General features: G+C 37.9%; 1 protein-coding gene across 2 annotated transcripts in view; it reads right to left on the minus strand.

Moving 5' to 3' along the window:
- Nucleotides 1-20321, minus strand: part of Rab3c (RAB3C, member RAS oncogene family) — a 218889-nt gene that overhangs the window by 12881 nt on the left and 185687 nt on the right. For both annotated transcript variants that reach the window (XM_042690941.1, XM_042690940.1), the window contains exon 4: nt 2018-2142. In XM_042690941.1, coding sequence (XP_042546875.1) covers nt 2018-2142 — 125 coding nt within the window. The remainder of the gene's footprint in view (nt 1-2017; nt 2143-20321) is intronic.

Genomic DNA, 20321 nt, shown 5'->3' on the forward strand with positions numbered 1-20321 from the left:
ACTAGTTTATTGAGTGACAAAATAAAAATGAAGCCCATCATTTGGTTCTTTTGTACCAAAAATACTGAGTGATTCTCTGCTCTGCTGTAGTCTATTTTTCTTTGAATTATACAGTTTAACACTCATTAAAAATAGATCCTGAGCCTGTATAGTAGTTTCTTTCTCCTGGCTAGGCAGGAAAGTACAGGAAGAGAAGAGATAGTTGAGAGAAATCACTGCCAATGCTTTCTCTTTGTCTTATCTTTCTAGGGAATAGAGAGGCTGCCAAGGTTTTCTGACTTTCAGAAACAGCAAGGCTAGCTATCAGTATGTGACATTTTCATGGGTGGTTTTCAAAAAATTTGGTGGAAGCATTCTTGTCGTTAGTGATAGCCTTCATTGAACTCATGAAGAAGCAGTGAAATTCTCTAAGTGGACTGTGTAGTTCAGTTATGTGAGGAATAAGACAAACACGAGAATGCTTCTCTTCACCAATCCATGCTACAATCCACAGCACTGAACCCAGATGACCCTTTTCCTGGTGCTCTCATGACTGGGATCAAACTTTAAAGTTGAGACAATCATTGCAAGAAAGAGAGAAAAAAAGAGAAAGAGAATAGAGTAACTCTGGTTTCTAGTGAAGTTCAAATGTGTTTTGTGAAACTTCTGTTTCATTCTATGTGTGTAAGCACTGGTTTGCTAAATTGAATGTCTCTACCCATAGATCCAGGCCAAAAAGATTTAAATGTAACTCTTGTTTGGTAAGAATCACTCTGCATGAAAAATAAATGTCCAAAGGGAGTCCTAACTCTCTAATCTCTAGTGCTATGATTATTGCCCAAATCAATTCACTCACACAATTATACATATTGCTAACTTCTCTACTCAGTTTTATCAACTTAGCCCTTTCTGTGTCTATGTTCTACTGTATCCTTTATTATAATGCTTCCTCTCCTCTTTGTAGTTATTACATTTTACTGTCCTTTGGAGAGCCTCCAAGCTTCATCTTCCATTTAACCTCATCCAATCTCCATCTTCCTTCATCCTTCACTTCTTCCTTGGGGCACTGTGCATTTCTACATCTGCAGCTATCTTCTCTGCTTTGCTCATTATCTGCTTCCTACTCTCTTCCATATTAGAACCCCTCCTGGCAGTATTTTTTCTCTCCTTCTGTCTGCCTTCTCTCTTGGCCTCTGCCTTCTAGTTCATCGAGACTTCAACTGACCTGTTTGTTGTTGTTATGTCTTATGACTTCTGCTTTCTTGTGTATATTTCTTGTCTCCGAATTTGATTGATGTAGACTTGAGATTAAAGATCACACTTTTCAGATCCCCTGATGTCTGGCACAATAGATGGGGTATATAATAGGTGTCTCATAAAAAAATCTTGAATTTACCTGTCAGTAATCCCTCTTTTACACTTGAAACTCTATCCTACTCACTCCAGCATTTTTCTCTTCAGACACAATGTTTTATTCCTTAAATTCCTGGATATTTCTAAAACTCTCCCATATTACCTCATTTTATATTATCTATATAGACTTGGTTAAGTAGGCATAGGTAATTAAAAGAAGATAAAGAGATTGAACTTTCCAAAGCTATGTAGTAGTAATACAGCACAGCAATGATGTTGGAAGAACTAGAATCTAAGGTGTAACCTGTTCTGTGCCATTACCTTTTCCAATTGGAACATGAGAACAACATAATCATGCAATAAAGTACTCATCTAATGCAAAATCATGTGTATGGAAGAAAAAAAAAGAAATAGTGAGAAAGGCAAACCTGAACTTCTCCTGGAATAAGGATTTGCATACTTTGTGTGAGGATCAAAATTTGGTGCGCAACTTTTACTTTTGTAATCGTTCTTGAATTCTACTGCTAACACAGGAAATCAAAGGAAATGCACTGACCACTTAGGGAGGGGTGTTGGTTTTCAGTGTACACACACACACACACATACACACACCCCTCACAGAGCTGGGATACTGTTCAGTGTTACGAATAATTATGAAACACTTTCATGTTTCATAATCACTTACCGAGCTGTTCTCCTAAATGTTGGCCTCTCTCAGTTGAGATGACCCGTTCATCTTCCATGTCACATTTGTTCCCAACCAGGATAACCTGGGCATTATCCCAAGAGTATGTTTTGATTTGAGTTGACCTAAAGAAAAATAACAAGCACAAAATTATCAGAGGAAAACAGAGCATCATCCCATGGATGACGATAACAACAAAAAGTGAAGTCCCAATGCCTGACATTTAGAATTAATTAGTTCAGCACATTTCTACCCTTTAGGTTCTCAGCAGGGATTATAAGTAAAAAATCAGAACAACATGGTGCCGTATAGCTCAGTAGAGCACGTGGTTGGCATATGCAAAGCGCTGGGTTCAATCCACAGCTCCAGGAAAAAAAAGGCAACATGGTGTTGTGCCAAGAATTATGTTGTGTTTGGTAAGGCTAGTACTATTTACCTTCTCTTTGTTCTGTCCTTGCTTTCCTTACCTTCAGTGCTAAGTTGGCTAACCACTCAGGTTTGTAAAAAGTGCTCCAAGTTTTGCAGTAAAAATTGCACGTCTTAAGAAACCTCTCATTTCCTGGCAAACTAAAATGGTTAGTTACCCTATTTACAGACAGTCATGCTATTTCTAGATCTTAACTTATAGATCTACTTGCAAGTGAAAGCAAAAAGTCACTTTCTCTTTCCATGATAACAAAGAGATGAGATAAGATGATTGGAGTTAGGACTCTGAGGTAATGACATTTAAAAAAAAAAGGAACCTTAGAGACTAGCATACCTTATATCTTTTAACAAAAAGTTTTCAGTTAACTAATACAAAAATAGAGTGGGCAGATATTTTAGAAACAGGACATCTGCAATCTAGAACAAGCTTTCAGTATGGGTCATGACACAAATAAGCAACTTCTGCTTTTCTAACTGAGATAATTGTTATTTGTAGGTATTGTTCTAAGTGTTTTATGTGTGTCATACTATGTGTGTCACACTAATTCAATCCTTAGAATAACTCAAGGGGGACATAGTTGTTCCCATTTTACAGTTAAGGAAAATGAGGCACAGAGAAATAGAATAATTTGTCCAAAATCACACTGCTAGTAAAGTGGAACCACATCTAAGCAGTATGCTTCTCTAGCTTGGGCTTTTAAATCCCTTAGCACTTCCATACTGTTCCCTCAAAGTGTGAGAAATAAAGTTCTAATGTGTTGTCATCTAGAGAGGAAGCCATGGTCTTGAATCCTTCCTTTCTGTTATTTGAGAATAAGTTCCAGGAGAGAAGGGAGAGACATGTGCTCAATGGGTGTCCAGGAGAAAGATGTTGGAAAGCTAAACAAATGATTGAAGTTGGAAGGAATAGATTTGTAAAGTGTCAAAAACAAAAAAGGCCTGGGGTTGATTTTCCTAACAATTGACAAGTCCTCCAAGACTATTTAATAGAAAACAGAGCTGAGCTGCTCTCCATGGGAAGACAGAATAAAAGGCAAATCGCTTGAAATGGTAGCAGGACAACTTTCAACTAAATGGGCTCACTCTTTCTCCCTCCTGAGAAGAAATGCTTTATCTCAGAATTCCCCTGAACAAAATTTCCAAATGAGATGAATATAATCTCAATTCTACCTGGACATCCAGGAGTCACAGCACATTTTATTAGAAATGTATGAGAGAGAAAGGAAGAAAAAAAAAGAAATGTGTGAGAGATAAAACCTTTCTAATTCTAATAGTCAATAATATATTCCTTTAGCAACAGTGGGATCTGGCATGAATCCATGGACTGGATTTAAAAAAAGACAGATTCTAAACTACTTTTTCCTCATTATATTTTATGGGTGGAATATATGAAAAATGATGAATTAAAGAATAAAAAATATCTCATATCGGATATGATTTAAATCTTAAATACTAATGTCTTTATCTGAACGATCTGAAATCTGATTAAATTTCCTCATGTAAATTAAAAAAAAAATCTATCCCTCTGCTCGTATAGGTCTCGTAAGCCAGAGCAAACTAATGCTTGAAAAGACCGTAGGCCTTTTCTTGTTAATGGAGCATTCAAACCCAGGTAGCACGGCTGAAAGTAGAAGAGTCTCACCATTACCAAAGGAAGGACTTGGAGGACAGGATGTGAATGACATGGATTCCTGAGTTTCCTATGGAAAAATGTTTGCTAGAACAAATGCAGTACTCCTCTGGCCTGGACACTGTACTACACTCTTGGAAACTCAAAGAAAGCAATGACCTTGAGTTCAAGAAGGCACAAAGCTCAGCACTCACTAGCTGGTTTGTGACCTTTCACCCAGCTAATAGAATAGAATTCAATTCTTGATTTTATCATTAGAGATAGAGGTATCTAAGTTCCTTGGACTTAATGTCCCATTGGGTATTGAAAATACTACTATAGGTTTTCCATTTTCCCATACACAACATCCGCTGTTCCATAACAATTTATATAGAAATATTTAAAAACAAGAAGATGTCTTCTTTAGCCATGAAGTTATCAGAACTATCCTCCTTCCCATTTGTTCTCACATAACAAGTATTTTGATATAACCTACTTGTCTCTTCAAGATTGCCAAGAAAATAATATAAAATAGACTTTTCCTACAATTACTATAGAATTTTAATGAATCATTATCTTGAAAGCTTGAAGACCCAATGGAGACTAGTTTCCTTTTCAATGGAATAGAAATTGGGGCATCTGTGTTGAGGTGATGGCATTTGCCATCAGAATTGACTGATTTATGACTAATATCTGGGTTGTAAGTGTTCCTAATATGGCTTTTGTTTCTATTGCTCTGGACTTCAGCAGGCTATTCTCCATCAGGAGGGGAAGGTTTAGGCATAGCAGGGGCTGGTAAGATCAGATGCCATAAATGATACGGTAACACTTAATCTTATAATGATCAAGAATGAAACAATAGAGCAAAATAAACGATGTCATAATACTGTTCAACATACTTGTTAGTCTCTTCAGCTTTTGGATGTTTTGAAACTTCTTTCATGTATTTTGAATGATTCATTAATTCTTTTCAGTTTAGTTTCTTTGCTTAGTTCATGATAGATAAGCACCTTATGCCTGTTTCAACAGTAAAGGTATATACTTTATCAGCTTGTGAGTCCCATACGGTACTACCTTATTAGTTTCAAGAAAATATGTATAGTCACTACTATACAACGGATATTCTTATTAGTAATCCATCATTTAAATTACAAATTCATATCCCTTTCTGTATATTTAAAAACTTCCTGCTCATATACCAACCATTGTATAGTCCAACTGAAGTAATAATAATATAAGCAGGCATCCCTTGCCAAACATTGCAATGTTTGGTATTGCTGCATAGTGAGGACAGTAAGCTATTATTGATAAGACACGTCCCGGTGTCAGAAATATAACAGGAAAAATTGTGCATTTTAGCTTCTGTAAAATACTAATATGCACTTGATATTTCTCTCATCATGAAGACCTGGATTGAAACAGGAGTTCCGGTTATTTCCTTAAGCCAGGAAAACATGCAGATGAAGATGAATGACTCACAAGTTGAGAAAGACCCAAAGGTTTGCATGTTTAATCTACGTTTTGTACTATGAATTTAGGTTAGAAGAATGTTCATAGAAAATAATCTGATTCTCATTCCTTCCAATTTAGGAGCATGACAATTTATTTAGCCCATTTTAGAGAAAGCTACTATTAAATGCTACTATTTTCATATTTAAAATGAGTCTGGCACACTACTTACTCCTCTCGTAGGACAAATATGATTTTAGATCGGGACACACTACTTTTATTTTTTTAACTTGCACACATTTCTTTATAAATAGAACACATTATTAATCCCAGTTTGAGGATACAGCAGTTTTACTTCTCAAATACCATTCAATTCATCTTTTTAAATATCTATAATCTAATCTAAATGACAATTGGATTTTTAAAATTAAAAACTTCAAAATTTTGTTTTCAATTCATATCTCTAAGCTAATGTTGTAGATAATGAGTTCCTTTTTTGGGGGGGGGGAGGGAGAAAGGGTAACTGGGGATGGAAAGGCCTTGTGCATACCAAGCACTTGCTCTACCACTGACTGATACCAACTTCCCTGACAGAAGTAAATTTTTAGTGGAGAGTAAATAGCCTTCCTCTGTTTATCTACCAGGACTATAGAACATGTTTGTTGAATAAGTCTCCCTTTCGTGTGGCATTTGTATGTATTTACTTTTTCTTTTTTTTTTTCTTTTTGGTTGTGTCTTGTAAAATTTATTTGAGGAATGAATTTCCAATCAACTAATTAGAGGGAGTACAATTTCTTCTTACACATTTAAAGAAGGTCACTGTCAACAAATAATATACATGTGAAAATATGATTTATTTCTGAATCACAGCAAAAAATCCTTTGGGATTTACTGTTCATCTCCACAAGATTAATGGAATCAGAAACCATAAGACGGTCACCATGGTTACTCGGCAAATTGCAGTTCTCTCAGACATTACCAGTACCAGATGAAAGCTACTAAAATACCCATCATTTACCTGACACTTAGCTAAAACAAAGGTACCCCGAAACATCCTTGAAAATATATGTTAATCTCAAAATAGATAGGAAAGAATAATTATCACCATTTCAGTATCTGGTCAAGTACAAAAGTAGAGTTTCACAAAAGATGGGCTGGGACACAGGGAGATGAAAAAAGTTTTGATATTTTATAAAATTCTACATGGGATAAACTAACTGAAGTCTGGTGAGATGTAAATAAATCAAATTCATATATATTTACACATATTCATTCTCTCCTAGTCTAGTTATGTAAGTAACTTCCTATGAGTCTGTCCTCTTCTCACAGAGAGTAATAGACTCTTGTTTCGTCACAATGTTTTAAAATAAGGCCTACAAAATGGGCCCCAATGATCTAGAAAAAGCAAGTGTGTTCTATAGTCTGATTTGGCTGTATATGGGGGTGGGGAAAATGAAGTATGAAACATCATAGGACTTGCTTTTTCTAACTCACTGAAACTCAAATTGTAATAGTAACCTCTTCCTTCTGGGAGCTAGTATTTCTAAACTGCATTCACTTCCTTTATTCTCTTTAACACTGACTTTTCAGGATGGCAGTAAACTTTAAGTGTGTAGCCAATAGCCTTTGAATGACCTTGGCATATACCTTTCTAGGTTTAATCTCATTTTTACCCTCTCTCCTTCCAATTCAAATACAAGCTTATTATTTTCTTTAATTTTTCCACACATTCTGCATTTCCACCCACTATGGGTGGTGGTTTCAGTTTAATGAGTCTTAAAGTTAATAAAAATGTTAAAACTCATCGTAAGAAAAAAAAGCACAGATTACAAATACAGAATTAGGTACAAGGTATGCTGCTGGTGCTTTGTCCCTGTCCCCCAGGCCTGATCACGCTTGTGCTTGCTGGCTGTCTTCCAACTGATTCACAGCTTTTTCCAAAGAAATGTAAGGGTTCTCTACCCATCAGGGAAAGCCCAGATATAATGAGGAAATAACATACCCAGGAACAAACTCACCTGTGGAAGGCCAGGTGGCAAGGGAAGAGTAACTTTATGGCCAACTAATGAATTTTCCTGGACACTGCCATACTTTCCCAAGTGTTAGGTTCTTCTGATAAAATGGATTTGAAGGAACCAGAGCGATCTGCTTTCTATCTAGAGCACACCTGCCTTCGTAATTTCTCTATTAAATGTTTTTTTAAATAACATTTTTATTGATTGTCAACAGAATGATTATATAATCTCCCTCTTCTGCCTCTCCTTCCCCTCACATAGAGATACACACAAAATCTAACCTTTAAAAATGACAGTGTTTTTAAAATTAACAGGGCAAAGAGATTTTGTCCTTGCTGAGAACTCTGGCCTCAGAAAAGCAGAAAATATGAAAAGGGCAAGCCCGACAGTTGCCATTTGCCCTTGGCTGCAGAGAACAATTGCTATTCAGTCCTTGTGCTCTTACATCTAAAAATGCAGCCTGTAATAGGCCCAGCTGAAGGCTGTGCACAGAAATCATAGCACTTTTCCTACAACACTTTATCACACTGATAGAAGTGGTTATCAAACCTAGGTCCAACTCCAATTCTCCAAGTATGTGTTAGTCTTAATCTGAACTTGACTAGAAAGATTATATTTAACTGTATTCTTTGAATACGGAAAAGACCATTGGCATGACCGTTGTTATGGGGAGATGGAAGCAATCCACTATCTAACTACGGAAGCAAGCAAACTACAAGTGATATAAGAAATGTAACAAGTAAAATAGAATGTGCTACTTTGCATGTATTAGCATTCTTTTTTATTTTTATTTAATTTAATTTAAATTTTATTGTAAAGGTGATGTGAAGATGGGTTACAGCTACAGAAGTAAGGTAATGAGTACAAAGGGTAAACCAATGAGCAGTGATACTCACTAGACACTATGTTGGAACTTGGGGGAGAGGGGAGGATGTGGGGAAGTGGGAGAAAATGAGGGGGGTAACACTGTTCAAAAAGAAATGTACTCCTTACCCTACTTATGTAACTGTAGCACCCATTTTTGACATATACACATGCCCTTTGATTACTTCAGAAAGAATTGTCCAATATCAACACGTTTCCTGAACGGATCATGTTATCTAGCAATGATTGGATTTCAAATGAAAACAAAGCAAAACCCTCCTCCCAAAGCCAGAATCATTTCTAAGGAAAGAAGGTGGAGGAGAAAGAAGGAAAAGTGGGGGGAAGGAGAGAGGGAGAGGACCAATACAAGTGCTCAGCTTCCTTCCTAGTATTTTCTATGCACCAATCATCTGTTTATTTGCTCTTGAATTTGTTTCCTGCCTCTTGGGCTATGCTGTGTATGTGTATGGCAAGGGCTGGCCCTGCTAGATGGCATTGCCAGCTGTTTCCAACAGGAGGCACTAGCAAGAGGAGGAATCTCCCGCTGAGGTTCCCGCTGGCTTTCCTAGGAGGGGTGGCTGGTCTTTCATTCTGGGTTTTTACTAAGCAGCTCCAGCTTGTGGATTTTATGTATATCACAAAAGTGTACACTATTTTGTTTCTCAAACTATGATGGGGGGCCTTCAACTGTCATAGGCCATTTAAAATGGAAGAACAATAAATAGTACAGTAGGTGTAAGGTTTGAGGAGAGGAAAGAACACGCAGGAGGAGGTAAAGGTGAAGAAAGAAAAGTTTACTGGGTAAGTTCCCCGGGTGAACTCTTGGTTGAGATCAGAGAGGTCGTACAGACTCTGGTTGTAGCAGGGGTTCTATGGCGGGTGTCAGCAAGAACTTTTAGCATGTAACTTGTTTTGCGAATTTGAGCAGTTTCGGGCTAATGCCCCCTACGAATGATTGGGGCAGGTGGTGTATAATTGGGACAGGTGGTGTATAGGGAAGTGGCTTTTCCCGGCTGCTTCTGCCCTCCAGCGGCCTGTCCATAGATATAAACTAGAAGTTCTCCTCTCATAATTTATAATTGTTATGCTACTATTTAGCTAAATAAGCTCTGAATTACTAACATAATTTAGATCCATTTTAGTGAAATATGGCAACGATTATGAAACATGTCTCAGACAGCTCAGGTCGTTCTAACAAAATATTATAGACTGAGGAGCTTACACAGTAAGAACTGATATTTCTCAGTTTGGAGTCTGTGAAGTACCTGCAAAGTACCTGCAGAATCAGCTCACGTTGATTGTTCATAGTTTGCACAGGTAGGATCTTCATGGATCCTCACATGGTGAAGATCTCTCTGCCTCTCTTTCTGTCTTCCTTTCATTTCTTCTAATTAGGGCAAAAACTTCACAATGGTAGGGGGTCTATTCATGTAATCTCATCTAAACCTAATTACCTCCAAAAGGCATAAACCCACAAATCACCACACTGAGGATTAGGAACTCACCATATAGATTTTGGGTACCCATCTCCATTCATTTTCAAGTTTAAAGGTCAGCTAGGGACAAATATGAAGTAGTTAATTTTAAGTTTTAGAATTTTCAATTCTCACATTATTTTCCTACCAATCATTAACTTTAAAATATACTGTGATTCAATGTCATATTTTTCTCATTTTTTAGTTTGTGTTTATACTAGTATTTTATTTTCCAGGGAAATAAAGATCTTTCAAAACTAGAAACCCCTTTTTCTTTCATCAAATATCTGCTTCTAAGGAGTCTACAAGCACAAGTTCTTTAGTGCTATTTTGAAGTTAAAAGGAGCATTTTAGAAATAGCCATGGTTCTCCAGGGATGTCCTTTTATTGTTATCGGAGATGAAACAAGTTTTGGTCAAGAGCAAATATGTCAACTTAAAATAGGGTATTTGTCTCATTTACTATTCTCTTCTATGCATACACAGCTATCTGTGTTGCCTGGGTATGTCAAATAGCTGGGTTTCTGCTCTGCCATTCCTTACAGTAGGCTTTCTGTGGCTAGAGAAGCTAGCAACATTATCATCTCATATTAAAGATAGTGAATAAATGGAAGAAAAGAACATGGAAACTGAATTTGGCACACGGAATTAGGGTTAGTGAGCTGTTCGTTGTGCAAATGAAAATTTTCTGAATCATACTGGTGAAATGGTAAGTCAAAAAAGCAGGGGAGATGCATTATGTTGGTAATACTTGGGGAAACCATGGCATCCTTTTTGGTTATGGCTAGAAATGTTTTAAGTATCATAACATTTCAATTAGAAGCATATCCTGTGTAACAAAGTAATGAACAAAAATCTTTTTAAGATGGTTAGGTTTAAATCTAGATCAAATACAAACTAATGGAAGTGCCTCTCTTTGAACTACTTCTATCATCCATCTCATTATAAATTACTTAATTGAATTATAAGTCAAAGAAACTAGAAATTGGAAAGAAGTCTGGGGTCACTTTGTTTGTCTCACTACCTGTCAGCATAAGATATGCCCTATGAACTGGGTGCCAGTGGCTCAGGTGTATAAGCTGAGATCTGAGCATCACGTTTTGAAGCCAGCCTGGGCTTTAAAGTCACTGTGAGACTCTTTTCTTCAATTAACCACCAGAAAACTGGAAAACTGGCTAAAAGTGATAAAGTGCTAGCCTTGAGCAAGAGAACTCAGGGACAGTGCCGGCTCTGAACCTGAATTCAAGCTCCATGACCAACAGAAAAAAAAAAAGAAAGCAAGAAAGAAGATATGCTTTATGAGTTTACTTACCAGATTAACCTAAAATAATAAAGTGTGTGTGTGTGTGTGTGTGTGTGTGTGTGTGTGTGTAGGTGTGTAGAGGGAATACTCCAGTAATTTGATTAGAAATGTTACTTCATTTTGTGGGACATATATCTATTTTTTTTTGTCTTTAATTTCATCTTCAAGTACTTGGCTTCTCCTTGGACAAAGAAAGAGAAGAGGTATTCCTCTGGGAATTGCTCTTAGATGTTCATTTATTCATTATTGCCAAAGCTTGCCTTGAATTCTTGAGCCCAAGGGATCCTACTCCCTCAGTCTCCCAAGTAACAGAGACTATGAACATAACCTAATGTGCCCAGCTGGCTTTTTTTCCCTTCAAATAATCATACATCCAATGAGCTGTGTCTTAGTACTATGGTGTAGAGCTTGAGTAGTACAAGTAAAACCAAGACAGATACTTAGGTTGTTTTAAAAAAACACAACGCGGTAAGCAACACCTAGTTATTATAGATATAGCTCCACTGACAAAGTGATCGAGATTTGGAGTGGGAATAATATTTTTTAAATATCAAACAACACACAATAAAATGTTGGTCCTGATTTTTGGAGCCACACAGGTCTGCAACCAGGAAGAACAATTTTAAATATTTTAATTTTCTTTTTGTGGTTTTTCCAGATTTTTAAAAAAGTATCATTTAATCACTATGTCTGATATAAACAGATTTTCACTCAAACTCTTTGTTCCCTTAAAACTGACTCTTGGGCTGCTTGGTTTTTTTCTTCTTCCTTGGAATAATCTCAATTGCTAATATTTACTAAGTACTTCATTGTACTACAAACCTTTCTACAAAATTTGCATGTTTGGTCTCACTGAAATACTCAAAATAGTAATATAATGGGATTAATGGTACCTTCATTTTACTATTGAGTGGAACAAGGTTCAGATTTAAGTATTTTGCCCCCAAATTATACAGACAATAAACTGAGGTGTGGAGTACAAATCCAGAGAGTTTCATTTCAGAGTTGGCACTCATCACTTATATGCAAATATTTGATCCAGAGGATTAAATACTCTCATTCCTTCCATTGCAGCATTTGTTGGATATAAAGAGCTATGTTCATGGTATCTAAAGAAGTAAGGGAAAAATAAGAGAGCTATATGATTTAGAAATCCAAATCTTTACACTTTTGAAATTAAACTGAAAAAGTTAGGTCTCTGGCTGTATATGGACTCTTGTATAGACTCCCAGTGGTCATCCCCCTCCTGACCAGCCTCCCTTCCACAGTCCTGCAGAGGAGCCAGGTTTCTGGGTAATGAGCTTCACATTGAATTGCATCTTCCTTCCTCAACCTTGAGCATCAGTCCTCACCAGACTGAACACTCACATGGCCTTCCTAGTGGTATTTATTCTTACTGCTCTCTTCTCTATGTTATGTTTGGTTTCCAAACAAGCACCACTGATTAACTGGGATGTTTTCCTACATCTTCTGTCTGGAATATTATCCTTCTCTCACCTGTATACTCAAACTCTATTTTTCCACCCCCCCTAGCTCATGTTCTGTCTTGCTCAAGTGATATTTCCTATCTTCTTGCTTCTTATAATACCGCTTCTCTGTAATGCTCATTTGACTTTTAATTTTAAAATGAAAAATATAAGTGTAATAAGTTAAATTTAAAATTTTAAATATAATAATTATTATTTATTTTATACTTTCCACATACAAATTTTATTAAGGGTTCAGACTGAGAAACTGAGAAATATTTGACAGCAAGAGGATTCAGCTTTTTACTTCACAACGGCTTGCAATTTTTAAAATTTTATTTTCTTGTAAAGATGCTCTTCTTCTTCTTCCTCCTCCTCCTCCTCCTCCTCCTCCTCCTCCTCCTCCTCCTCCTCCTCCTCCTCCTCCTCCTCCTGTTCCTCCTCCTCCTCCTCCTCCTCCTCCTCCTCCTCCTCCTCCTCCTCCTCCTCCTTCTCCTCCTCCTCCTCCTCCTCCTCCTGTTCCTCTTCCTCCTCCTCCTCCTCCTGTTCCTCCTCCTGCTCCTCCTCTTCTTCTTTTTCCTTGTCAGTCATGGGCTTGAACTCAAGGCCTGATCCCTGTCCTGAGCTATATTTTTGCTCAAGGCTAATTAATGCTCTACCACTTTAAGCCACAGCTCCATTTCTAGTTTTCTGGTGGCTAATTGGAAATAAGATTCATATAGACTTTCTTGCCTGGGCTAGCTTTGAACCATGATTATGGAGTTTGATTTTTTTTTTTCCAACCATGTGGCTTGAACTCTGGGTATGGGAGCTGTCCCTCAGCTCTTCAGCTGAGTGCTCTACCACTTGAGTCACAGTGCCACTTCCGGTTTTCTGGTGGTTAATTGGAGATAAGAGTCTCTGGGACTTTCTTCCCCAGGCTGGCTTTGAACTGCGATCCTCAGATCTCAGCCTCCTGAGTAGGTAGGATTTCAGGTGTGAGCCACCAGCGCCTGGCTGGAGTTTGATTTTTAAAAATGGGAAGAATGTCTCAGATTTCTTTGTATCCTATAAAGTACTTAATAGTTTTCCAGTATATATTTAGTAAATGACTGAATGAATGAATATAATTTGGTGAAAATAGATCATTCTATTTCTGAAACTCTAGATACCTATATCACTTAAAATTCAGAAAAATAAAAAGACTTTTGCTTCTTCTCAATTTGACTTTTTTTTAAAACTATTGCAGTTTCTAGTATCAAATATGAGACATTCAGTGTATGTCAACAAATACTGTAGTATAAAAGAAGAATAGGGTAATGGTCAAATAAGATACTATAATTGGGTATTTATTAGCACCAAAAGTGATAACACCTATTTTTAGCTTATTTTGTTTTTGCTAGAGGAACTATAGCATAAATCATAAATATCTGGCTCAGTAATTTCTTCAAGAAGGAAAATTAAAGTGAGTTATAAGCATTTCTCTGAAAGACTGCTAGAATTTATTGGTATGTGCAAACACATGCATGAGTACACATAAAGGAATATACCCACACACACATACATACACACACACGCACAGAGACACTACAGTGTCTCCACACACATACATACACACACACGCACAGAGACACTACAGTGTCTCCACACACACATACATACACACACACACGTACAGAGACACTACAGTGTCTCCACACACACATACATACACACACACACATGCACAGAGACACTACAGTGTCTCCACACACATACATACACACACACACATGCACAGAGACACTACAGTGTCTCCACACACACATACATACACACATACACGTACAGAGACACTACAGTGTCTCCACACACATACACACACACACATGCACAGAGACACTACAGTGTCTCCACACACACATACATACACACATACACGTACAGAGACACTACAGTGTCTCCACACACATACATACACACACATGCACAGAGACACTACAGTGTCTCCACACACATACATACACACACATGCACAGAGACACTACAGTGTCTCCACACACATACATACACACACACGCACAGAGACACTACAGTGTATCCTGTGGTATTCAAGCTAAATCAGTATTTTCTTAACATTCTTTCTTTTTTTTTTTTTTTTAAACCAGGGCTGAGAACCGAACCCACGGCCTTGCGCGTGCCAGGCGGGCGCCCTTCCGCTGGGCTAAACCCCCAGCCCCTTAAAATAAAGTGCAAAAGATGTGTTAGTAATGGTGCTAAATAAGAAAAAAAAATTTCTCTGGATGCAAAAAAGCAACTGTGAACATATGATTTGATTTCATCATTGGTAGCTTGCTCATACCACTTCCCTGGCTGGGAAGTTGCCTGTGGAGTTGGAAATCCAAATGAAATACTAGTAATTCCTAGAATATGCAAGTTCAGAGGCTTGAGGGAGGAGGCAGGAAAGCAAATCACACAGGAGAGAAGCATTTTGTTCTAAAGCCTGATTAAAGTCCACAGGGTTCCTGGCACAAGAAGTAAAGAAAGACAAGAAAAATGACTAGATGTTTTTTGCTAGCCATTCTAGAAATGCAAAATAAAAAAAGCTCAGGACATGTTACTGAGAATTTAAATGCAAAATAAAAAAGCTCAGGACATGTTACTGAGAATTTCTACTCAGAAATGCTGGATAACCAGAGTTAGAGAAAGAATAATTCGATTTAGATCTTTTCAGTTCATTGGAATTTAATATCCTTAAAGAGCCCAAAGAACAGACTGAATTGTTTCAAAACTCATTGTTTGAGGTGTATTGTCTTGATGCTTTAACTATTTTCTATGGAAGATACATGTTTTTCAGCTTGATGGCAAAATAATTAATCCCACTTAAGAGCGTACAGCAAATTATGCTAACAAAGTCTTGGATAACTTGCAGAAGTAGATTAAACATTACAAACCAGACTGACATAGATTTTTTTTATAGATATAGACTTGGTTTTGTTAGAAAATTTATTTCTGACAGAATAGGTGGGGTCTTTTGCACACCTCCATGGAAGTGTAGTTGACTGCAGACTACTAAAAGCCACTCTCTATATCTGTCAGTCTTTAAAATGAAAATAGGACTCAAGTGTGGCTCAACTGATAGACAATGCAAAGCCCTCAGTTTAAATCCCAGTACTGCTAAAAACAAAAAAGGAATACTTTTGCAATCTCATTAGAAGAAAAGCAAAACCTAAGGTCACAGCTTAATGTAGCAAATTGGTTTTACTTTGTTAACTTTTTTCAGAAGTGGAACTTGCCTGCCTATTGCTTTGGTATCAGAAGCCTGGTTAAAAATAATATGAATAAGACTCAGTATGAAGACTGTAAGTCAGAGAATAGACTACTATCTGTCATGTCCAATCAGTCTCCTCTTCCTCCATCTCCTCCCTCTCCCATGACACCTGCTAAAAATCGTGTCAGCCCAAAGTGGCGCTGTGGCTCCAGTGGTAGAGCCCTAGCCTTCAACTGAAGAGCTGAGGGACAGCACCCAGGCCCAGAGTTCAGGCCCCATGGCTGAGAAAAACAAAAAACAAAAACATCATGTCAAGGTTTCACATCATTAGGTATCGCTATATGACTAACCTCTAGACAATGAAGTTTTTGTATAATGAAAAGTAATTTTGTCTTGCTTACCTACAAGGAAAATGCTCTGTTAGCTGCCTCTTATGCCCCATTTTGCATAAACATGGCCAAGGCCAAGAAACTCTTTCCACTATGCAGATGAGATTAGCACCTTTACAAAGACTGCTGCAGCAAACTGGAAGAGAAGATGTATCCCTGAGTGACTTTCCTAGCCTTGTCTAGTCATGCTATTGAAAAAAACAGGCAGTAGATTTCGCATCATTTAGCCTTGTGTTTTAAGAGCATCTTCTTATAGCAAATCATCCTTCATATCATCCAATACAGGACTGTGATCGAGATCTATATGAATTCACTACCTATCCTTATATGCACATAATTACTTCTCTACTCTTCTAGAATAATCCTTTTATGAGATTTCTAGCCCACCACAGAAGATGAGCAAATAATTTTCAGGCTGCATAATTTCAGCAGCAGATAGAATGAATGTGTTAATTATATAGTTCTAAGAGTAGTTGCGATTTCTAAAATGTACCAGGCTACTCATCATCATTCCTATGTCAACATGAGCTGATATTTCTTCCTGTCAATTCTTCATGTGAGATTTCTGCATTATTTTCTGATCCTTTGGGAATGTGAACACAAGGCCACGCCCCTAAATGCATTTTCTCATAAGTACAAGCAATAAAGAAACCTGGCAGAGGGTATATTTGTCATCCTTTACAGCCCTGAACTACTCTAGCCTGGCCCATTAGTAAGGAATACATGTTCAATTGCAAATAACAGCAGCAACACAAAAATCTTTCTATTTCATAATGTTGAGGGTGAAGAGCATTTCTGTATTGGCAAATGTCAGATAGGTTTAGTATAACTAAAAACAAGGTGTTTTTTATACTTTTAGATACAGTATTTTTTCATGTCTTATATTAAAGATCTTCTAAATGTATGTCACATTTTAGTAATATATTTTTATGATTCATAGGAAAATATTTTCTAATGCTTCACTGAAAGGGAACGAAGTAGTCAGTACAATTTCATATACTCCATATAAATGCAGTTTGGATGCTGCTTCATGGAGAATAGAAAACAATGTAGCTCCACAATTTTTGCTGTTATGATGCAGGATGAGTTGTGAAAGCAGTCATAGCTAGAAAGTCAAAAGCACAGAGGCCACTAAACCTTTCAGGATTCACCTATGGAGTGAGTGAATTTATCATAGTTGCAGCCAGTTTTTGCTGGTTGCTGATAAAGTAGTTTCAGTATCACAAGTTGTTACATTACACCATTGCAATTGTACAAAGCAATGGTGGTCCAGTGACCTGCAGGTCTCATTGCATTTACAGAAGGCTGATGTACCGCCACAAAACAGAAGACTCCCTTTTTAGTATTGAGATATTCATTTCAATGTGTGTGTGTGTGTGTGTGTGTGTGTGAATACTAGAACTTGAATTTAAAGCCTGGGTGCTGTTCCTCTATTACTTGTACCATAGCTCCATTTCTGGCTTCGCTGGTTAATTAGAGATAAGAGTCCTGTGGACTTTACAGCCTAGAGTTGCTTCAACCTGCAATCCTCAGTTTCAGCCATCTGAGTTGCTAGGATCACAGGTGTGAGCCACCAGCACTCAGCAACAAATAAATTGTTTACTGGTACCATGAGGTCAACCAATAAGAAAGAACATCAGGATTACCAAATTTCAAAAACCTTGCAAGGACCTGGTCTTCAGTGATTGGCTGGATGTCAGTTTTCACCTTGCCCCGGATTCCCTAGGTGGTGTCACACTTCCGATTCCCATTGGTTCTCATTTTATACTGATACACATAGCTCACTGCGGCATGCCTCACATCACCAGATTTCCAGATTACACTAAGGAGAAAAACTGCATATTGTTGTCATTCTTCATTCCATTACCATTTGATGCCAATTTGACCTTGGTCTGGGGTGCAGAGGTGATGTGGAATTCTGACTGAGACTTTTCATCCTAGCTTTCCTGGCTTATTTAAATAGGAACTTGTATCTTTTTTTTTGTTTGTTTTTTGTTTTTGGCCAGGAGTTTTTCAGAGAGAGAGAGAGAGAGAGAGAGAGAGAGAGAGCAGGAGAGCTAGAGAGAGTGAGCGTGAGAGCTAGAGAGAGAGAGAGAGCGCTCTGGGTACCTATAGCCAAACCCCTTCTGGGGATGCCAGGTCGCCCCAAATGGCTGGGCTTTTGCAGTTGTACTTAGGGCTTGCTGGCTGTATTGTAGACTCTAGGAAATGTGCTCAAGTGCAAAAGAGAATAGATGTTGCAAAATACCTATAAGAAATGTATCTGTCATTTCAGGTGGGAAGGAAGTGACTCAAAATTGATGTGTAAGTTATACTTCCACTAAGAATGACAGAATGATGACTGTAAAACTTCACAGTTGCATCCAGTTCCACAGAGATGAAAGGATTCTTCAAAGCTCACTCAGAGCTAAGACTCATTCATTCCTGCAGACGATGTCTGCCAATTTACCTTATCTTTCATTCCCACCCCCCTCAAGCTTGCTAAAGAATTCCATTTAGAAAAATAATGTGGACCGTGCCCCATGGAATATGATTGTTTCTGTCCTTCACCCTCGACACAGCAGCAGAGAGGCAGCCAAGGCCATGCCCCGGTGCTCACCACAGGCGGCACTGAAGCACAGCTTTTTCATTATACTTAGGGAGACAAAGACACAGCAGGAATTTGCTTAAACATTAAAAAACACCTATCTTCAGGGAAGGAGAAAAATAAATGCTTCCTAGTGGGAGAGAAGTACTAGTCTATAGAATTAATGGCTTAAAAACCTTGATTATATTTTCCTGCTCCATAAAGAACAAAATTGCTAATGACACCACCAGCCCACTGCGAGAGCGTTTTTTTCTTCCTTCTGTACAAAATATGTTCCAAAAAAAAAAAATTCTGGCTCCTGTCAGCAATTCATAGAATTCAAAGACTGAGGGCAGGGTACACACAGAGGGCATCCAGACATGGAGAAATGGAGCTGCTGCCAGAAGAAAAATGTGTTTTTCTTTGCCTGGTTATATTGACAGAGACATTTAAAATGAGAATCTTACCCAAGCGTCCTAAGAGTATGCTATGATGTGGCAACATGGGGTATAAAAGGAAATCTAAACTTGCAAACACCATTCACTTGTGGAGTCCAGGCAGCTTTGTGTGAATTCAAGGACATGTAGTTGGCATTATCTATGATAAATACTTTCAAGTTCACTGAGTATATTGTCATATGATTAACCACTTCATATATAGCAGCTAAAATACAGCACTGTTTCCTTAAATAGCTGATATCTGAAGAAACGAAGCTAATTAGTTAGAGAATAATTCTTTCTCTCAGTCCTTTTTCATTCAGGTGTCATCAGTGTAACTCAGCCAATAATAATTGTGGATGCCATTAAACTCTATTAACCTATCTTCAGAGCTACTTCCTACAGCTCAGGTTCAGTTCAGCGGTACAGCATTTACCTAGCTTGACCCTGGGTTCATTTCCTAGCGCGCGTGCACGTGTGCACACACACACACATACACACACACACACACACACACACACACACACACACACAAGCATTTATACTGCAATTCTGTTGTCTGTTAGGTTTTCTGTTCAGAGATGATTTAAACTCATGATTAATTTAGATTCTAGCATTTTCCCTAAGAATTTACTTGAAGCCTTAAGTACTGATACTGAGTAAATTTAAAATATTTTCTGTTAAAGATAGTGCCTGTGATGGAAGTTATGGAGAAAACAGCAGAACACCTACCTGCCAAAACCCCGCCCCCTCCCCCTCCCCCCCAGACCTCCAGCTATCATAAAAAAGAGGTCCTTGCCTGGTTTAAGTCATGAGGAAATGAGAGAAATAACACAGATACCCTGAAAACATTACAGGAAGGAATATGAGAAACACTAGGGCTCCTTGCCACAGGATGAAACATTCTTCTTCTTCTTTTTTTTGGGGGGGGGGGTCTGGTCTTGGGGCCTGAACTCTGGGCCTGGGCGCTGTCCCTCAGCTCTTCAGCTCAAGGCTAAAGCTCTCCCACCTGAGCCATAGTGCCACTTCCAGCTTTTTTCTTTTTTCTTATGTGGTGCTGAGGAATTGAACCCAGGG

The sequence above is a fragment of the Dipodomys spectabilis genome, unplaced genomic scaffold, assembly GCF_019054845.1.
Source record: "Dipodomys spectabilis isolate Male_0828 unplaced genomic scaffold, ASM1905484v1 ptg000140l, whole genome shotgun sequence".
Lineage (NCBI taxonomy): Eukaryota > Metazoa > Chordata > Mammalia > Rodentia > Heteromyidae > Dipodomys > Dipodomys spectabilis.